At 37.9% G+C, this 18,470-nt stretch overlaps 1 protein-coding gene across 1 annotated transcript in view; it reads left to right on the forward strand.

Annotated features, from left to right (window-relative positions):
- The first annotated feature begins 584 nt into the window (after positions 1-584).
- The window catches only part of ACMSD (aminocarboxymuconate semialdehyde decarboxylase), a 108,424-nt gene continuing 90,538 nt past the window's right edge, over positions 585-18,470 (forward strand). Inside the window, exons 1-2 of the mRNA XM_007494086.3 lie at positions 585-798; positions 10,182-10,223. Coding sequence (XP_007494148.1) covers positions 742-798; positions 10,182-10,223 — 99 coding nt within the window. The 5' untranslated portion in view covers positions 585-741. The remainder of the gene's footprint in view (positions 799-10,181; positions 10,224-18,470) is intronic.

The raw sequence follows: 18,470 nt of genomic DNA on the forward strand, positions 1-18,470 counted from the left end.
ACAACTCCACCAGCAATGAATTAATATCCCTACTTTGCCACAACCCCTCCAGCATTCATTACTTTCCATAGCTGTCATATTAGCCAATCTGCTAGGTGTGAGGTGATACCTCAGAGTTGTTTTGATGTGCATCTCTCTGATTATAAGAGATTTAGAACATTTTTTCATGTGCTTATTAATAGTTTTGATTTCTGTAACTGAAAACTGCCTATTCATGTCCCTTGCCCATTTATCAATGGGAGAATGGCTTGACTTTTTGTACAATTGATTTAGCTCCTTATAAATTTGAGTGATTAGACCTTTGTCAGAGGTTTTTGTTATAAAGATTTTTGTGACTTGTCACAAACTGCTTAACTTCTCTGGGCCTGTTTCTTTATCTGTGAAATGAAGGGAATTGAACTAAAAAATCTCCAAGGTCCTTTCCGGATCTGTGATCCTAAGCAATGTTTCAGCCTACTCTAACCTGAAGCAGCCTGGAGAGGGTGAGAGTCCAGATTTTAACAATTAGCACAGGGAGAATCGATTTAAGTTTTGCTGACCCAAGGCAGTTTTGACAAACAATGAATACTTTGAACTTCAATGAGACAGCTCCAGTGAGATTCCAGCTCATGAGACACATGCTACTGATTGGCTAGGGAGGATGAATCTTTGCAGAAATTCAAGTAGCTTGATTAACTGAATGACCTGCAAAGAGAACACTGGACTTCTTTTTAACTCTTGCCTTCAGCTGATCCTTTGGAGATGAAAATTGATATCCACAGTCACATTCTGCCCAAAGAATGGCCCGACCTGAGAAAGGTAACTTTCAATGACCTTGCTGAACTCCTATTTCCCTCGGTGACTACTCTGTGTTTGTTATAACCTTCTCTTTCTGTGGGAATGAAATGTTAGATTTCCTTAATTTTGTGTGATTTCATGTTTTTTGATGTTCCTGATTCCAAATTCATTTTCCATGCCTCTGAAATTTGTTTTGAGAAACAATTCATGTAAGGAAATCATAACTTTTCTCTTTTTTCAAATTACTATTATTATTATTATTATTGCCATATCTTACCCCCTATGGATCACAAATCTGCCAAGCAGAAGTCAAGCAGCTTTATTTGGTTTAAATCAGATTGTAAATGAGCAAACAGATGCAGAGGGACGTGTCACATCTGCAGAATTGAAAATTGGGATTTTCAAGTAAATGATCATCAAATTCATTTGCATAATCTTCCCAACACATTGAAAACCTGGCAGTTCTACAGGGTTTTCAATCAGTTTTTAGAAAGAGGTACACAGGCTTTTTACCTTTTTTTTTTATCCATGGTTTTTTGGCTGAAGTCCAGATAATAAGATTAGGAACTGAAAATGTTCTCTGAAATCATGGCATCCAAGGCTTTTGGTTTAAAGATGGGGAAAAGAAGGTCTAGCTAAAGGTGTCTGCCCCAGGTCAGAGAGGAAGAAAATAGTAGACTCAGACTTGTCCTCTGATTCTATATGCAGAAAACCTAGGTTTGAATCCCAGCTATCTTTCTGGGCATTAGTTTTTCCCCATCTGGAAATGAGGGGGCTGGATTCAACATCCTCTGAATCTAAAGTCTCTGCCAACTCTAAATCCTATTCCTGTCTACTTTGCCTTTCCTTTTGCCTGGTGCTTGATAGATATGTTATAAAGAATAATGAAGCTATAACCTCAGAAACACTAGACCGGGGGCAGCTCAGTGGGTTGAGAGCCAGGCCTAGAGACAGGAGGTCCTAGGTTCAAATCTAGCCTCAGACACTTCCCAGCTGTGTGACCCTGGGCAAGTCACTTAACCCCCATTGCCTAGCCCTTACCACTCTTCTGCCTTGGAACCAATACACAGTATTGATTCCAAGATGGAAGGTAAGGGTTTAAAAAAAAAAAACACTAGACCAGAATAAAGGACACATCCTTTGTAAAATGGGTTTGTCTAAGAAGTACAATGTGTGGTTTTCTAAAGTTTGAAATTTGCTTTTCCCTTTTTCAGAATGAATTTCTGAATGAATATTCCTTGGTGAAGTCAGGGAAGAGAAGTTGTTTCTTAAAAAAAAAAAGGATAAAATTAAAGTGGTTTTTAGCTTAGCACAAGCTGAAAACGCATATTCTCTCTCTCTCTCTCTCTCTCTCTCTCTCTCTCTCTCTCTCTCTCTCTCTCTCTCTCTCTTTCTCCCTCTCTCTCTTTCTCTCTCTCTCTCTCTTTTCTCTCTCTCTACTCCTCCCCCCCCCTTTTTCTCTCCGCTTCTCTCTTTCTCTCTATCTCTGTATCTTTCTCTATCGGTTTCTCTCTCTCCTTCTGTCTCTATCTCTCTATTTGTCTTGTGCATGCATGTATGCACACACACGCACGCACACACACACATAGAATATTCATTCTCCTGGAATTTTTATGCCACTGAGAATATTCCACTTCCTATCCAAGTAAGAAAAAACAAATTAATTCAAAAATCTAATTTAAATTTTATTCCAGGCATAAGTAAGGTTATTTTCTCCCTATCCATGTGCTAGGGAGGGTAATCCCAAATTTTCTTTGTATTACTGATAGAGATGAAAGCTCAAAATTCTACCTGCCTCTGAGAATTGATTACTCAAGAATACATGGTCCCTTTGACAGCTGCAAAATATGACCTTCCAATTATATTGTATATGGAACTCCTATTGAATAAAAATGGCTGTGATTCCCACTCTACTGCTTTGCTCTTGAGAATCTGTGATAGGCACCCCCTACCCCACTCCAAAATTTAGTATGTGACACCAGGATCACCCATTGCTCCTCAAAACCCAGAGGTTCAAATTCTAGAATGATCCCTTTTGAAATGTTACAGACCAGAACTAGGAAAAGAAAATAGGAAATGACTCTAACAAGACATGGAGGGAAAGGAAAAAGAAACTAAAAACAATGAAATGATGCTTCAAAGCTTGGCCTTAGAAAAGATAAGAAAACGCACCTTCCTCTCTTCTTTACAGAAGTGGGGGTGTCCATAGGTGTGAATATTGCCTACACTATCAGACTCTGTTGAGGCAGTGGTTGGTTTTGTTCAAGTGCTTTGTTTTTCCTTTTTTATTCTCAATTTTTTTTTCAAATAATGGTGCCCTGGGAAGGAGAGTAGAGAGGGGCATATTCAGAAACGAAACTGATATATAAACAAAAACATCCATTTAAAAAAATCTAAAGAAAAGCTACAAACCTTAACCTATATATTTCTGTAACCATCATCAATATAGGTCTTTGAAGGTTGTTTCCCCCACCACCACTTCCTTCCCAGCTAATAACAAAAAACAAACAAAAATAACATCTCTGCTGAGAACTTGCTCCTCAGGGTCCTTTTGGCCCAATTGTGCATTCCTGAAGGAGTGGATTCTCTTTGATATTACTGACATCATGAAATACAAAAACCAAAAGCTCTCAATTCATAAGTTTTTGTCACAGGAGTGGTTAGGCGTATTTGCTTGGGGGACAGCATTCAGTGCATTTGGGGCTAGAAATGTTAGTCATTTTACTGCAGTCTTTATGGCTGGAGCATCACAGGGTTCTTTTTTATTCCTGAATAGTTCAGATAGTAGGAGAATCTGGTTTGATTCATACCAAACAGCAAGAACATTAAACAGGAAACTCAGTTCTCTACAGAGCACCACTAAGTTCCAAAGCTGGAACCTAAAGACCAGACTTTACTGTGGACTTTAAGACCTTTCAGATTGCACAGACATACCCATTGGGAAGTCAATCCTGAGAACTCTATCTAACATTATCCTATCCTGAAATATTACACAGGTGGGAGCCCCTGAAATGGTGCACAAGTTCTATCATTGTTGATCACCCACGAAATGAGTGTTGGCCAATGAAATGGGCCAGAATGAATGAATGAAAAGGGCCAAAAGAACATTTGTATAGATTCTGTAACACATCAGAAAGGGAAAGAAGATGAGAAAATCCCAGACCCCATACTGAGGAAGTCAAGGAGCTGATGGCAGTGTTTTTAAGTACCACTCTCATTTGAGGAGAGGGGAAGAGGGTGAAAAACTCAAGAACAAAGTCCAAAGGGTAGGGATTATACCAATTTTGCCTACAGGTGTTATTTAATCAAGCACCAAAAGGGCCAGGACACAAAATTTCTTCCTGATGAACTGGAAAATATTTGCTTTATACCTGTCTAAGATTCTATATATCAAAGAGCCACTTGTTAATGATATTTTTTAATGATCTGGGAAGAAAAAAATCTCTTTCAAGAACTTGGTAATATCAGTCATTCAGATCTTAGTATAAATTAGTTTATTTTACCTGCTTTCCTCCTAACATTTATCTGAGATTGTACACTGAGAAAATAACATTTTTTGTAAGAGGAGATGCAATGTGCCATACAAAACATACAAAAATGGTTCTTAAATTGATTTTTTAAGCATTCCTGTATATACCAGGAGTCTACAGTATTAATATAGGCTCTCCCATTAACTCCATATGTGACTGTGGGCAAGTCGTCATCATCATCATTGTCATCAAAAAAATAATAGCTAACATTTCCATGGAGCTTACAATGTGCCAGGCTCTGTGCTAGGGGCTTTACAATTATCCTCTCATATGATCCTCACAATAACCCTGGGAAGTAGATGCTATGATTATTCCATTTTTACAGATGAGAAAACTGAGGCAAACAGAGGTTAAGTGACTTCCCCAGGGTGCCAGAACTAGTGCCTTTACTTCTTCTCTGAGTCTTAATTTTCTAATCTACAATAGCTGGAAGCTTTATTAGATGTAAGTTCTTTCTCATTTCAAAGCTCTATGATTCTAGGGAGGAAAATAATCTTTGAGTATATCAAGAAAGGAAGAACAGAAAATAAGCCTGAATAGGATAATTCAGGAAAGGACTTTGAATAACTGTTGGTCAACATGAGGACACTGGGTAACAATAGGACAATGAAGGTCAGATGTGAAAAACAAACGACCTCATTGATAAGCAAGCCAAGGGCAGGTCTCCCAATAATACTTGAGGTAGGAGGCTGTGGAGGAGGGATGACTTGGTTGATTTTTTTTTCTTTACACCCTTACCTTCTGTGGCTGAGAGAGAGAGAGAGAGAGAGAGAGAGAGAGAGAGAGAGAGAGAGAGAGAGAGAGAGAGAGAGAGAGAGAGAGAATTAATTTAAACTGGTCTGGCTCAGGCTGAGCCAAGAAGTAGTTAAAGGCCTTGGCCAAAGTGGCCTCCCTGAGCCTAAAGGAAAGAGGAGTCAGTCTTATAACTCACCACAAGACCATCTCCAAGCAAGCTCCAGTCCTCCATTGAATTTCCTGAACTTTCAGAATCTAACTCAATTCAACTCCGAACTCAATTCCTCCTGACTTTTTACCCCTTCCTTTTAAAGAAATTTTCTATTATGTCACCTCCCCTAAATTTTCACATCTACCAATCACAGTAGATGCTTTTTTCCAGGACTGCTCATTCTTAGTTCTCACCTTCTCTGGTTAGATTATATTTTCTGAATACTTCACACCTCTTTGTTAAGCTTGCCTTTTGTAATTTACTTGACCTTTTTAGGTACTAATTTAACCTTTACAGGTACTTAACACTTTTTTGTATTAAATCTAAAAATAGACCTAACAAGGTTCTAGCTTCACTATAAGGTATGAATTAAGTATCTTCATTGTTCAATCAGGAGTTTACAACTTTATCTTCCCCTAAAGTATGTCTAAGTATGGGTGGAGTAATTTAAAAGTTCCCAATACATTCCTGATTCTTGTTAGACCAAGTATCTCCATTGTTACAATAAGGGAATAGCTAGACCAAATCTTCTAAAGTACAGTCTGAGTAGTTTTTAAGATTCACGCCACAGAGAGTGATCCGTATGCCCTCTTTGACACTCATGCCATAGGTTTGCCATCACTGGTCTAGCCCTTACTACTCTTCTACCTTAGAACCAATACACAGTATTGATTCCAAGAAAAAAAAAGACGTAGGTCCAAGCAATGGACTGAACCATCAAATTTATCCTATAAGGGAATAATTACAAGCAGAAGCATCAATGATAAATTCAATGATGGGGCACATGGCCAGAAACTGTTACATTAAATGCATATGCAAACTTCAATAAATGAAACAAAGATGTCAGAAACACAAATAAATTTGACATCATGCTCCTCTCTTATTCAAGGACCCTAGGGAATTCATGGTGCAAAGTGGATTGGATGTAACATTAAAGGCTTTCCTTTCATTTTAAAATATTTCTTGCACAGCTGTAGAATACACCTTTCTCCTTTCATCTGCTTTTCTTACCATTTCTTTCTTTCTTTTTCTTTTCCATTTTTCTTTTTCAAGCTTCATAATAAAGGCATGAAAAGAATAACCTGGTCTTAGGTCTCATTTTAGAACCTCAGGTATCATTGAAAGAATCAATGCCTCTTTTAAGCCCATCTTTGCTTTTAAAATATTAATAGGCAAACCAAGGTGACCTTCACTTCATAGCTGAAGGAAGGAAAGGGGGAAGGTAGAATCAACAGGGCATTGGCTAATCATTAACTGATTGCAAATGAGGAGGATCAAAAAAAAAAAACAGTTGGGATGAGCTTTTCATATTTTCTAGAAAGTAATGTTGTTGGACCTCGCAGTTTTTGCAGAGATCTTAGGAAATACCCCAGCTGAGGAAGGACAGGTTTCATGGAGCTGCTTTGGGGCTTTTATAAATTTGTTAAGGTCCACCTTCACCAAAAATAAAGATTTTGACAAAAAAAAAATAAAAATAGAGTGCCAGGCCTGGAGTCAGGAAGACGTGGGATCAAATCTGGTCCCAGGCACTTCCTAGCTGTCTGCTTCTGGGCAATTCACTTAACCCCAGTTGCCTAGCCCTTGCTGCTCAATTGTCTTAAAAATGATAGTAAGACAGAAGGTAAATAACTTTTAATAATAATAATAACTATAAGAACTGTGTGAGATAGTTGGTACTGTATAAATTTTAAGTGTTAGATTGAGAGGCAAAAATTGGATTGAAATCTTGGCACTGCCATTTACCATGACCTTGAACAAGTCCCTTAACCTCTCTAAGCCTCAATTTCCTTGTCTATCAAATATGGTGACTTCTATGGTCCCTGCCAACTCTACACAAAGTAATTATATAGAAGACAACCTCAGCATGTAAGAATCCCCCTCCTTTAATAAGCTCAAAGGAAATTAAACAAATCTAAGGATGTTATTTCAAGTTTATATATAATATACATATACATAAATATATTCTCATCTTCTAATTAATAATTTTATTATGTTTTGTTATTTTCCATTTTTAGAAAGAATACATAATAAACATATCATGATTTAAAATAATACTATAGGTAAAAGCTTGCTTTTCAGAAAGAAGATAAATTAGAGGTTATGTGCCATTAATTTTATGAAAAAGAAATCATTATAAATGTCCTTTGAATTGGTGCTCTTTCTCATTGCTATGTGATTTTTGCAGTGCCTCTAGCAATTTTTGCAAATGGGGGGAAATAGTATGTATGATGTCATTTGAAGAATTGGGGACAGAAAATGGCAGGTTAGCCTAGCTATAGTTTCCAATAGTAATAATCATTGAGCTGTTGTTTCTATGGTCCTTTGAATTTTGTCAATACATTCTAAATTTAGTACTCTGGGGCAAAGGCCCAGTCACCCTACCTTAGTTAGATCTCTGAACCTTGAAAAAGTCATTTTCTGAGCCTCAGTTTCCTCATTTATAAGAAGGAAAGAATACTTAGGTCACCTATATCACACGCTTGTTGTGAAGAAAATTATTTTACATTTTAAACTACTCTATAAATAATAAGCTATTACTATTTAAGTAGTGAGCTCTCATGAGCATAGAAAAATATGGTTCAATTAAGCTACAGATAACTTTTTCAGTACTATAGCTGTTATATTCATTTGTAGTTAAAGCACCAAATTAAAATGCCTTGAAAAGGCTCTATTGCCTGCAAATACCTGCAAAAATTCTACAAAGCTCTTTCAACTTGTTAAATGTCATTGGGTAGTCCATAGAGCAAAAATCCAAAGAATATTATCAAAAGCATGAGTAGAGTTCAACTGAAGTCTGACATTAAAGGGGAAGAAAAATAACAGGAGGGCAGGGAGGAGCAGAGGGTAGGGTAGTAGGGGAGCAGCTTAGCTGAGACTGAGTACCTGAAACAATCACCACAGACTCCACCCACATATATTAAATATTTAAGCCAGGCTTCAATGCAAGCATCTTAGCCTGGATACCCCAAGAGAGAGAATGAGGAAATGAATGGCAGCAAAGGTGCCATGAAACTTAGAGTTGCTTTGGCATAAAGGTCTAAAAATCTCTCCTACTCTGTTTCCTAGGGCTAAAAGTGTGTGCCTGACTGCTGGATTTCTGGGTAGTCAGTAGAAATTTATATGAATGAGATCAGTTTCTCTGGAGGTCTAGTAATAACAACAACAATAATAGCTTGTATTTATCTAGCACCTACTATGCATCAGGCCCTACGCTAAGTGCTTTACTTGATCCTCACAACCCCGAGATAGGTGCTATTATTATCCCCATTCTGTAGTTGAAGAAAATGGAAAAGGCAGACAAAGGTTAAGCTACTTGCCCAGGACTGAACTACTAATTAGTGTCTGAGGATGGATTTGAATTTAGGTCTTCTTGACTCTAGTTCCAGCACTCTGTGACCTGCACTACCTAAGCTAACATAGTCTCAATAAAATAAGATGTTAGGTTCTCTTCTGTGCTAACAAAAACTGATGTTTGTATAGTGTTTTAAAGTTCGCAGAGAATGTTACACACTTTATATCATTTGATTCTTACAATGGTCCTGAATGGTAAAGAAGACTATCAATTATTATCCAGATCCAGGTGAGGAAACCAAGGCTTGAGAGGCTTACCTGTTTGAGGATGATAGACTTGGAACCAGAAGGAACCAAAGGTCTCCTGACCCCAGACCTTCATTTTACAGAGATTTGAGAGGCAGATAAATTAAGTTATTAAATTATTTTGTCCAAGGTGATCCAGGGGGGAAGGTGACAGAACTAGGATTTGAACCTAAGTCTTCTGCCTCCAAACCCAGTACTCTGCATATTTGTCATGGTCATACAGTTGATGAATGTGAGAGGGAGGATTCCAAACCAGGTCTCTCTTGATTTCAGATCAATCTAAATTGCTTACAAATGTGGAAGTTAGAAGTTTAGCTGTAGGAGCAGAAAGAGTGAAAGATTTGGAAAATCCATTGAGAATGAGATTTAAGTCAGTAAGTATTCATTTGAAAGACTAAAGCAATGATGGCAAATCTTTTAGAGACAGACCTGCCCCCCCAGACCACATGCTGTGCCCCACCCCACCCCCACCAAGTGCTGGGTGCATCTTGCCCCACCTCCTTAACCCACACAGGAGAGGGAGAAAGTGCTCCCATTGGGCTGCTGGGCAGAGGAGTGAGGGGTGTGAAAAAAATATCATCAGGCAAGGTGGAGCGGAGGAGGGGAGTAGCTCTGCCCAAGTCCCTCTGCCTTTGGCACATGTGTCACAGGTTCACCATCACAGATATAACCCTTTTATTTTATAGAAGAAGAAACCCAGAGAGAAGAATTAATTTTCCCAGTTAGAAATGGGAAGATTTGGGACTTAAACACAGGCTCCTAGTATCAGGCCCACATGAAAAACTCACACAAAATACCTACGCTTATACATTCATAGATCTTTGCTTTTCAAGCAGTTTCTAACAGTCCAACAGTGAGTTAAATATGGTTCGCTGCAACATGTGACCAATAATGAACTCCAAAAAACAAGAGGAAATGGTCATCACAGAATTTATAAGAGGAAGCAAATATGGGGAGTAAAAGGGATGACAGGGAGATAGCCAGAATCTGCCACTGGTACCCTAGTGATGTAAGGAGAAAGCAAGAAAAACTTCCAGTATATTAGGAAGACTTACTGTGTCAATATCATGGGAGAATAAAGATTTGGGACTACACAGTAGAGACAGGTGTGGATGGCTTGTGTTGGAAGGAACTTCTGAGCCAATGAGATCACATATCTTAAGTATTTTAGCTCATTTCTATTTGAGTTTTTAGTTTATGCCATACTCATTGTTATTTGTTTTTGAGAATTTAAATACAGTGTTCACTGAATTCAGCGGTTCTATGAACTATGGACTTTGTTTCCGTTCCTAACCTTTAAGAAACTAATTGTGCTTTCCTACCCTCTACAGAGATATGGCTACGGAGGATGGGTGCAGCTCCATCACAGCAAGGTTGGTGTCCTTTTTCTGTCAGGTTTTATGAACTCGCTAGTCCCCTACAAGCAACCTATGCAGCACAGAACCTTCGGAAATATATGAGGGTCTCCAGACAGCTCAGTTCTCCTCTCTCCCCGATGAACTTTGTTTTATCTGAGAGCCTGGAAGGGAGATTTCTCAGGGTTATTAGGAAAAATAGGAACCTTCAAAGAGCAGTGTTTAAAAAGATGAAACTGTAGTTTGAGATGCCATTAAGACAACATTTTTTTGCCCTGCAACCAATTTGAGCATTTATTACTCTGCCTTTAGGAACTGACCTAGTCCTTACCAGAGGTTATTGTCATGTATTAAAGTAGACTAAATAAATGGAGCATTTTGGATTCCAGAGCAAGTTAGAGAAATTAGAGAAGCCTTCGCTGAGGCCAGGATTTGATAATAGTAGAAAGCAAGGCAGGAGAGGGAGCCTTCAGACAATCCAATTTGCAGATAATTAGGCCCAAGGGTGAGTTAGAAATCTGGCCCTGGAAAAGACTATATCCTATAACTTTATTCACAGAGTAATAATGAGCCATCATTAACACAGTAGGAGCCTGCTTAGCATTTCATCGTCATTCTCCTCTCTTCTCTGTCCTATTTATGAAGTGTCCATGAATGCTTTGTGTACAGCACACAACATAAATAAGATAGAGCAAAATGCAAACATTATGCCTTGCTTTCTAGATTTCACAATCTGAGCTAAATGGTCGTTTTAGTAAAGGCAGAGTACTACTCAGATGGAGGTGCTTTAAGGCTACCAAGTGGCTCAAATCTTAGGGACTCAGAACCTGATTTTCAGCCTGCCTTTTCTATTTGTAATTTGACTCCCAATACAAAAATCTGACTGCTCTGGAAATCTAAGTATGTTGTAGATACATTAATCCATAAATATTTGGGGTGTACCCAAATGTAGAGTATCTATTATCAAACTATTAATAAGGAACACAATTTTACAAAGGAAATTGTACTGTTTGTAGAGGGCAATGTTATACAAGACAGTGATGAGGGGGCAGCTGGGTAGCTCAGTGGATTGAGAGCCAGGCCTAGAGATGGGAGGTCCTAGGTTCAAATCTGGCCTCAGACACTTCCCAGCTGTGTGACCCTGGGCAAGTCACTTGACCCCCATTGCCTAGCCCTTACCACTCTTCTGCCTTGGAACCAATACACAGTATTGACTTCAAGACAGAAGGTAAGGGTTTAAAAAAAAAAAGACAGTGATGATATAGGCAGATCATGATTATATAGGCATACCATTTAAAATATTTCCTAGAGTGCTTTTACTTTTGCAACAACTTATATAATCAAACTCCACTTAGCCAATTCCCAAGACACATAACAGGTAAAGTCTCAGAATGTTAAGTGTGCGAAATGACTTTGGTGATGATCTAGTCCACCCCTATTTTTTATAAATGAGGACAAAAAAAGATGAAATGATTTGCCAAAAGATTCATAATTAATAAGTGACAGAGACAAAATATATAGCAAAAATCCGAGTTCGCTGACTTCTACAGCATGGTTTTTACCTATCACATTTTTTTTAGAATTAACTATGAAATTGGAATTTTCCTGCATGGTTTTTTAAATTATTGCTTCACAGATTTATGATTAAACAGCCAAATTTCATAGAATCCTGGAATCTTAGAGATCATCTGGTCTAACCCCTACCTGAACAAAACTCCCCCAGGGAATATCCGCAACACATGGTGATTTGACCCTGCTTGACAACTTTCAATGATGTTTAGAGTTGATGATTCTATGACTTCCAAACTGATTTCACCATAGCAAAGTTAAATTTCATTGAAGACCTTCTTCTCCATCTGCTGCCTATTAATACTCACTTAATTGCCTATTCCACTGATGATGATTTTGAAGGCAAACAACAGCAAGCACTGCCTAGTGTTTAGTGATTACAAAAGAAAACTACAAGTAATCTGGGTAGCAGAATGGTATATTCAAGATTGTTGAATTTGGAGGGTGAAAGATCAGGGTTAGCAAATCCTGAACTTAATGACAGCCCCTTAACTGGGAGTCATACAGAGTAACTTTGTTTCTATCATAAAGAAACCAAAATATGTTCTTGACAGCCTTGAAACCGAAACATATTAACCAATCAATCACTAAAAACATTTATATGTGCCAGACAATAAGGCACTAAGAATACAAAGACAAAAAAATAAAAGTTTCTGACTTTAAGAATATTACATTTGATGAACATCCTAGTGCAAACATCAACAACATGGAAATGGGTTCTGATCAAGGACACAAGTAATACCCAATGAAATTGTGTGTCAGCTGCGGGAAGGGCAGGGAGGGAAATAATGTGATTATTGTAACCAAGGAATAATGTTCTAAATTGACTAAACTAATTCAAATGGAAAAAAAAGAAAACAGATTTCATGGGGGGGAAAAGAATATTACATTTGATAAAAGGAAACAACTTGTATACATATAAGGATATATAAAACACAGGCAAGGTAATTTGGGTTGGGTGGGGGATAGCTGGAAGAAATCAGAAAAAAAATTGAGCTGAACTATGAAGGATTCTAAGAAGTAGATGTGAAGAAGAAAGGCTCTCCATTCCTGGGGAACAGATTGTACAAAGAGGCAGAAATGGGAGATGGCATGTTGTTTAGGATGAAGAGCAAGAAGACCAGTTTAGAGGGCATGAGTTGGAGCAAAACAAATAAGTCTGGAAGGGCAGGCTGGGAGCAATTGGGAAGGGGTTGAAATGCCAAAGAGAGAAAGATTTATTTTATGCTGGAGGCAACAAGCCGCCAAACACATGCCAGGATCAGGTTCTTCACAGCTCCACTTCACCTAAGGCTGTTAATCTGATGAATGTGTGAGATTATTAAACTCAAACTTCTCATCGGTTACTATTTGGAGATTTAAATTTTATAACTAAATGCTAATATTGAAGTATTGTGTCATCTGTCTACTTTGTAATTTGAAGCATTGGTTAGATGACATGCTTCAGGGTCATCTTGTTGTTTGAGGTCAAGATGAAGGGCTCCACAATGCCTCTAATATTAATGATGTCCAGGATACACAGATACAGAGCTCTCTGGTCAGTAAGATAGAAGGAGGCAGCTAGGTGGGTCAGTGGATAGAGCACCAGGCCTGGAGTCAGAAAGACCTGGGTTCAGATACTTCCTAACTGTGTCACCATATAGGCAAGTCATTTAACCCCATAGTTCTTGTTCTTGTCTTAGAGTTGTTACTAAGACAGAAAGTAGGGGTTATTTAAAAAAATAATACTGATGATATAATATGTGCTCCTCACCCCACCCCAGTGATATAAGTGTAGAGGCTCTGCAAGTGGGAATGGCAATTGTACATGGGAATTGTTCAAAGATGACGAAATGAAAGGGGAAAAAAATTGTTTACTATGTGCCAAGTATTGTGTTAAGCACTTTATAATTATCTCATTTAATCTTCATAATAATTCTGGGAGACAGGTGCTATGCTTAAACACATTTTATAGTTGTGAGACTGGTACAGAAGGAGGTTAAATTACTTGACTAGAGTCACACAGCTAGTAGGTGTCTGAGGTGAGGTTTTAACTCAAGTCTTACTGACTCCAAGCTTAGTGCTCTCACCCAGCTGCCTCAAATGCTAAGTTGGATCTGAGAATGACTGTCAGCATTACAAGCCTGAACCCTGGCTCTTCTCCTTATTGATTCGCATTATATTGGGTTCCTATTCCCCCACCCTCTTTAATTTGACACTGATTCCATCCTCTGGTTTCTCCTGTAATGGACTCCATATCTGGATTTCTTGGCCCCAGTTCCTGTGCACATTCTCTCCAAATTTAGCTAAGCTAATCCTCAGGTTACAGATGTCATTGCGTCCATTCTTTTTTTTTTCTTTTTTCTTTTTTTATTTAGAATATTTTTCCATGGTTACATGACTCAGGATCCCCACCCCCCCACCTACCCCCCCCCCCCCGTTCTTTCCTCTCTTCTCCCAGAGCTGACAAGCAATCCCGTTGCATCACACATATATCATTGTTCAAAACTTATTTCCATGTTATTCATATTTGCAGTACAGTGATCTTTTAACATCAAAACCCTAATCATATCCCTATCAAACGACATAATCGATCATATATTTTTCTAATGCATTTCTGTTTCCAGTTCCTTCTCTGAATGTGGATAGTGTTCTTTCTCCCAAGTTCCTCTGGATTGTCCTGGGTTATTGCATTGCTGCTAGTAAAGAAGTCCATTACATTCAATTGTGCCACAGTATATCAGTCTCTGTGTACAATGTTCTCCTGGTTCTGCTCCTTTCACTCTGCATCAGTTCCTGGGAGTTTTTCTAGTTCCCATGGAATTCCTCCAATTCTTTATTTCTTTCAGCACAATAATATCCCATCACCAACATATACCACAATTTATTGAGTCATTCCCCAATCAGTGGACAGCCTCTCATTTTCCAATTTTTTGCTACCACAAAAAGCGTGGCTATGAATATTTTTGTACAAGTCTTTTTCCTTATAATCTCTTCAGAGTACAAAGCCATTGGGTCCATTCTTAAAACCTTCCCAGCTGGAAGGGACCAGCCATAGATTTCAATCAGCTGCAGTTGCCTTTGGGAAACAAGGACCACTTTCATGTCATAATAATTCACTCCAGAAAGATTTTTGTGGAAGGACAGAGAACAAGAAAAGTCAACAAGTATTTATCATGCACCTGCTATTTACCAAGTGCTATTCAATCTTTATGGTGACTGGGCTTTATTAGGATCACAAAGTAATTAAGTTAGAGCTGGAAGGAATCTTAGAGACCATTAAGTTCAAAACCTTCATTTTATAGGTATGTAAACTAAGGCTGGGCACATTTTAAGATCTGCCCAAATTCATACAGCTAATAAGTGTCCAGAATTTAAACTCGGGGCTATCCTGACTACAGGACCAGTGCTCTATCCAATGTAGTACCTGGTTACATATCAGAGAACTATTCTGGAAATCATTGCTGTTGTGATCAAATGAATTATAGATATACACTCTAAAGAGCTCAAAGAGAATAATGTCACTATACTGTGCCATAGCATTCTCTCACTTGTAACACATGAACAAAATTCCCCTTCCCTTTTAACTAATATAATCTTTTAAACAGCAAGGAGGTAGCCCTTCCCTCCCCCAACTTTTGCAAGATTATTTCTGCTAATGGATATATTGCTAATGTTATGCTAATGAATGAAAAAATGCAAAGGAACTCTATTCAAGCATTTACACTAGCAAAAAAAAACAACAACAACAAAAAACACCTAATTTCAGAGTTAGAAGGGACCTCAGTGGTGTTACAGACAAAAGAGTGGTTGCCATAAACTGTGACTGCGAAAATGTGGGTTTCAAGATTTTGAATTGCCAAAACTGTAAAGATAATTTTTAGTGTCTTGATTTATATCAAAAATAAGTGGTCACCATGAGAATTAATTCCCAAATATGAAATACCCAAGTCATCTGGGCTTTATGGAGATTTTAATTAATACAAATTAAGGAATTAAAGAAAGGGAGAGAGAAAGAGTAAGATGAAATAATAGGAAACGGGCTTGGGCCTAGGCCAGTGGCCTAAGCCTTTCTCCTTAAGAGAGAAAACCAAGTCAATCTTTAATCACTTACCACAAGATCCTTCCAAACAAAACTCTAGTGTTCAGAGAGACCCTCCAGTTTAGCTCAGGAAGCTAAACTAAGTTCAGCCTCCAAGAGAGAGCCCCTCCAATTCAGCTTTCAAAAGCTGAACTCAGTTCAGAGGCCTCTGACCTCCTTTTAAAGAGAATTTTCTCCTATGTCACCTCCCCTAAGTTTTCACATCTACCAATCACAGTAGACATTTTCACAGGACTGACCATTCTTAATTCACATCTTCTTTAGTTCTCAACTTCTCTGGGTAGACTAAAACTTCACACCTCTTTTGTTAAGCTTGCTTGACCTTTTAATGATTAATTTGACCTTCATAAGTACTTAGCACCTTTTTGTATTAGATCTAAAAATATACCCAGCTTAAGGGTTTTAGCTTTAAGTATGGGCTGGGTACCTTTCCATTGTTCAGTAAGGAGTTTACAACTTTATCTTACCCTAAAGTATGCTTAAGTATGGGTGGAGTAATGTTAGAGTTCTCAATACATTCCTGATCAAGTACCTTCATTGTTTAAATGGGATTAGCCTTAACCAAATGTTTTAAGGTAGAGTTTGAGCAGTTTTAAGATTCACAGTGGCCATCTAGTCCAATCCCTATTTCAAATAGAATTCCTTCTACAAGATAGCTGGAAAATGGTCATCTAGCTTTACCTGAAGACCTCCAATGAAAGAGAACCTACCTACTACCACTCCAAGATGCCAATTCTACTTTTGGATAACTCAAAACATAAATAAACAGATGAGAAAAAAGGAGTGGGAAGAGAGAGAGAAACAGACAGAGACAGAGACAGAGACAGAGACAGAGAGAGAAAAATGGATGGATGAATAGATTGGGTGGATGTTCGATGAATCTGTGAATAGATAGCACATTTATTGTGATTACTCTATGCCAAGCTCTGTGCTAACAGCTGAGGATACCAAACAAGAAAACCAAACAGTCTCTATTCTAAAAGTCCTTACATTCCAAAAGAGGAAAACAAAACATTAAGAGGATGTGTAAAAATAAAGACAGTTCTGACAGAGGGCAAGAAACAGTGGAGGAAGTGGAGAACATGAGAGATTTGTGACAGGAGCTCCTGCCATTATAAGAGTTTTCCTTACCTAAAGCCTAGATTTGCCTCTTTCTAAGTCCCACCTATTAATTACTCCTCCATATGCCTCCTCAGGCCCAAGAGATCAAGTCTAATCTCTCCTTGATAGATAGAACAATTTGTACTTGAAGACAATTTTGTGAAGTTTTTAGTGAAGAATTTAGTGAAGAATATTCACTATCTGGTTGTCTTGTTCTTCCCTAGGTGCCTCACCAGCTTATAAAGAACCTTTCCAAATGACAAGAATTCTCATAATACTGATAAGCCATTAGGAAATTTAATGTGTTGCCAACGATGGCTAAAGAAAACTATTAGCCATATGAACAGTAAAGTGGCATAATCCATAGAATAGTTTACTTGGAGCTAGAAGATACAGATTCAAATTCCATCTCTGATACTTATTAGCTTCATGACCACAGGCAAGTCATTTAACCTTTCTGTGAACAAGCCATACTCTAAAAATATAAGTTATTGTCTACGGCCATACCACCCTGAACACGCCCGATCTTGTCTAAAAATATAAGTTATTAGTGAGCCACAATTCTTTTTTGGGGTGGAGGGGATTGCAATTGATGACCCCTATCAATGAAATCAAAGATCCTTGATAAAATGGGAAATCAGAGATATGGATATGTAACTTTATTTAAGTGAGAACATAAAAGAAAAATGCCTACAGAAAATATTCAAATTTACAAAATAAGAAACATAATCTAAGCAGATCAGTTATAGAAGAAGAAATCAAATAAGCCATTAATGGGCTTCCCTGAAAACAATACCAAGATCAGACCAAATCATCAGTGAATTCTTCCAAATGACATGTAATCTCTATATTCCTAGACTATTTCTAAATATAATAAAAAAATAAAAATGGCATATAATCTAACTCTTTTATGAGGCAAAAATTATTTAAACCTATCATATCTATTCTTGAGGGATATAATAATTATGGCACCACCCTCCTCCCATCTTCCCCAAGTAAAGAGAGATATGAAATCTGGGAGTTTTCATTTACAAGGTGTTTTCATTCTTCTGCATTCATTTGGTACAACTAAAATCTTCTGGGACAGCTGGTCTCAACACCCAAGTTAGCAGAGATTTAAGCTTCCCAAAAGCTCTTCCTGAAATACTTTAGAATTATATTTTTCTGTTTCTCTTCTCAATTCTTAATTCTTTAATAGTCCTGGAATAGCTCCAGTGACATTTCTTTGTCCTTGTAGAGCTTTATAAAGTTTTCAAAGAGCAATCCATTTCTCCATTGGTTTATATAGGAAGTGAACAAATCAATCCTTGATTCACATTCACATTTCACTGTTTGGGATACTGGTCAATGAAGACATGAGGAAGTTTCAAGGACCATACATGAGATCTGGAACAAAAATCATTCCACATCTGTGAGTCATTCTCACCAACAAACATTTATTGAAGGCCTTCTGTAGACATTCAACATACAAAGGGATAAGACAGTTCCTCTCGTCAATGAACTTACAGTCTAAT

Source organism: Monodelphis domestica, chromosome 4, assembly GCF_027887165.1.
Source record: "Monodelphis domestica isolate mMonDom1 chromosome 4, mMonDom1.pri, whole genome shotgun sequence".
Taxonomy (NCBI): domain Eukaryota; kingdom Metazoa; phylum Chordata; class Mammalia; order Didelphimorphia; family Didelphidae; genus Monodelphis; species Monodelphis domestica.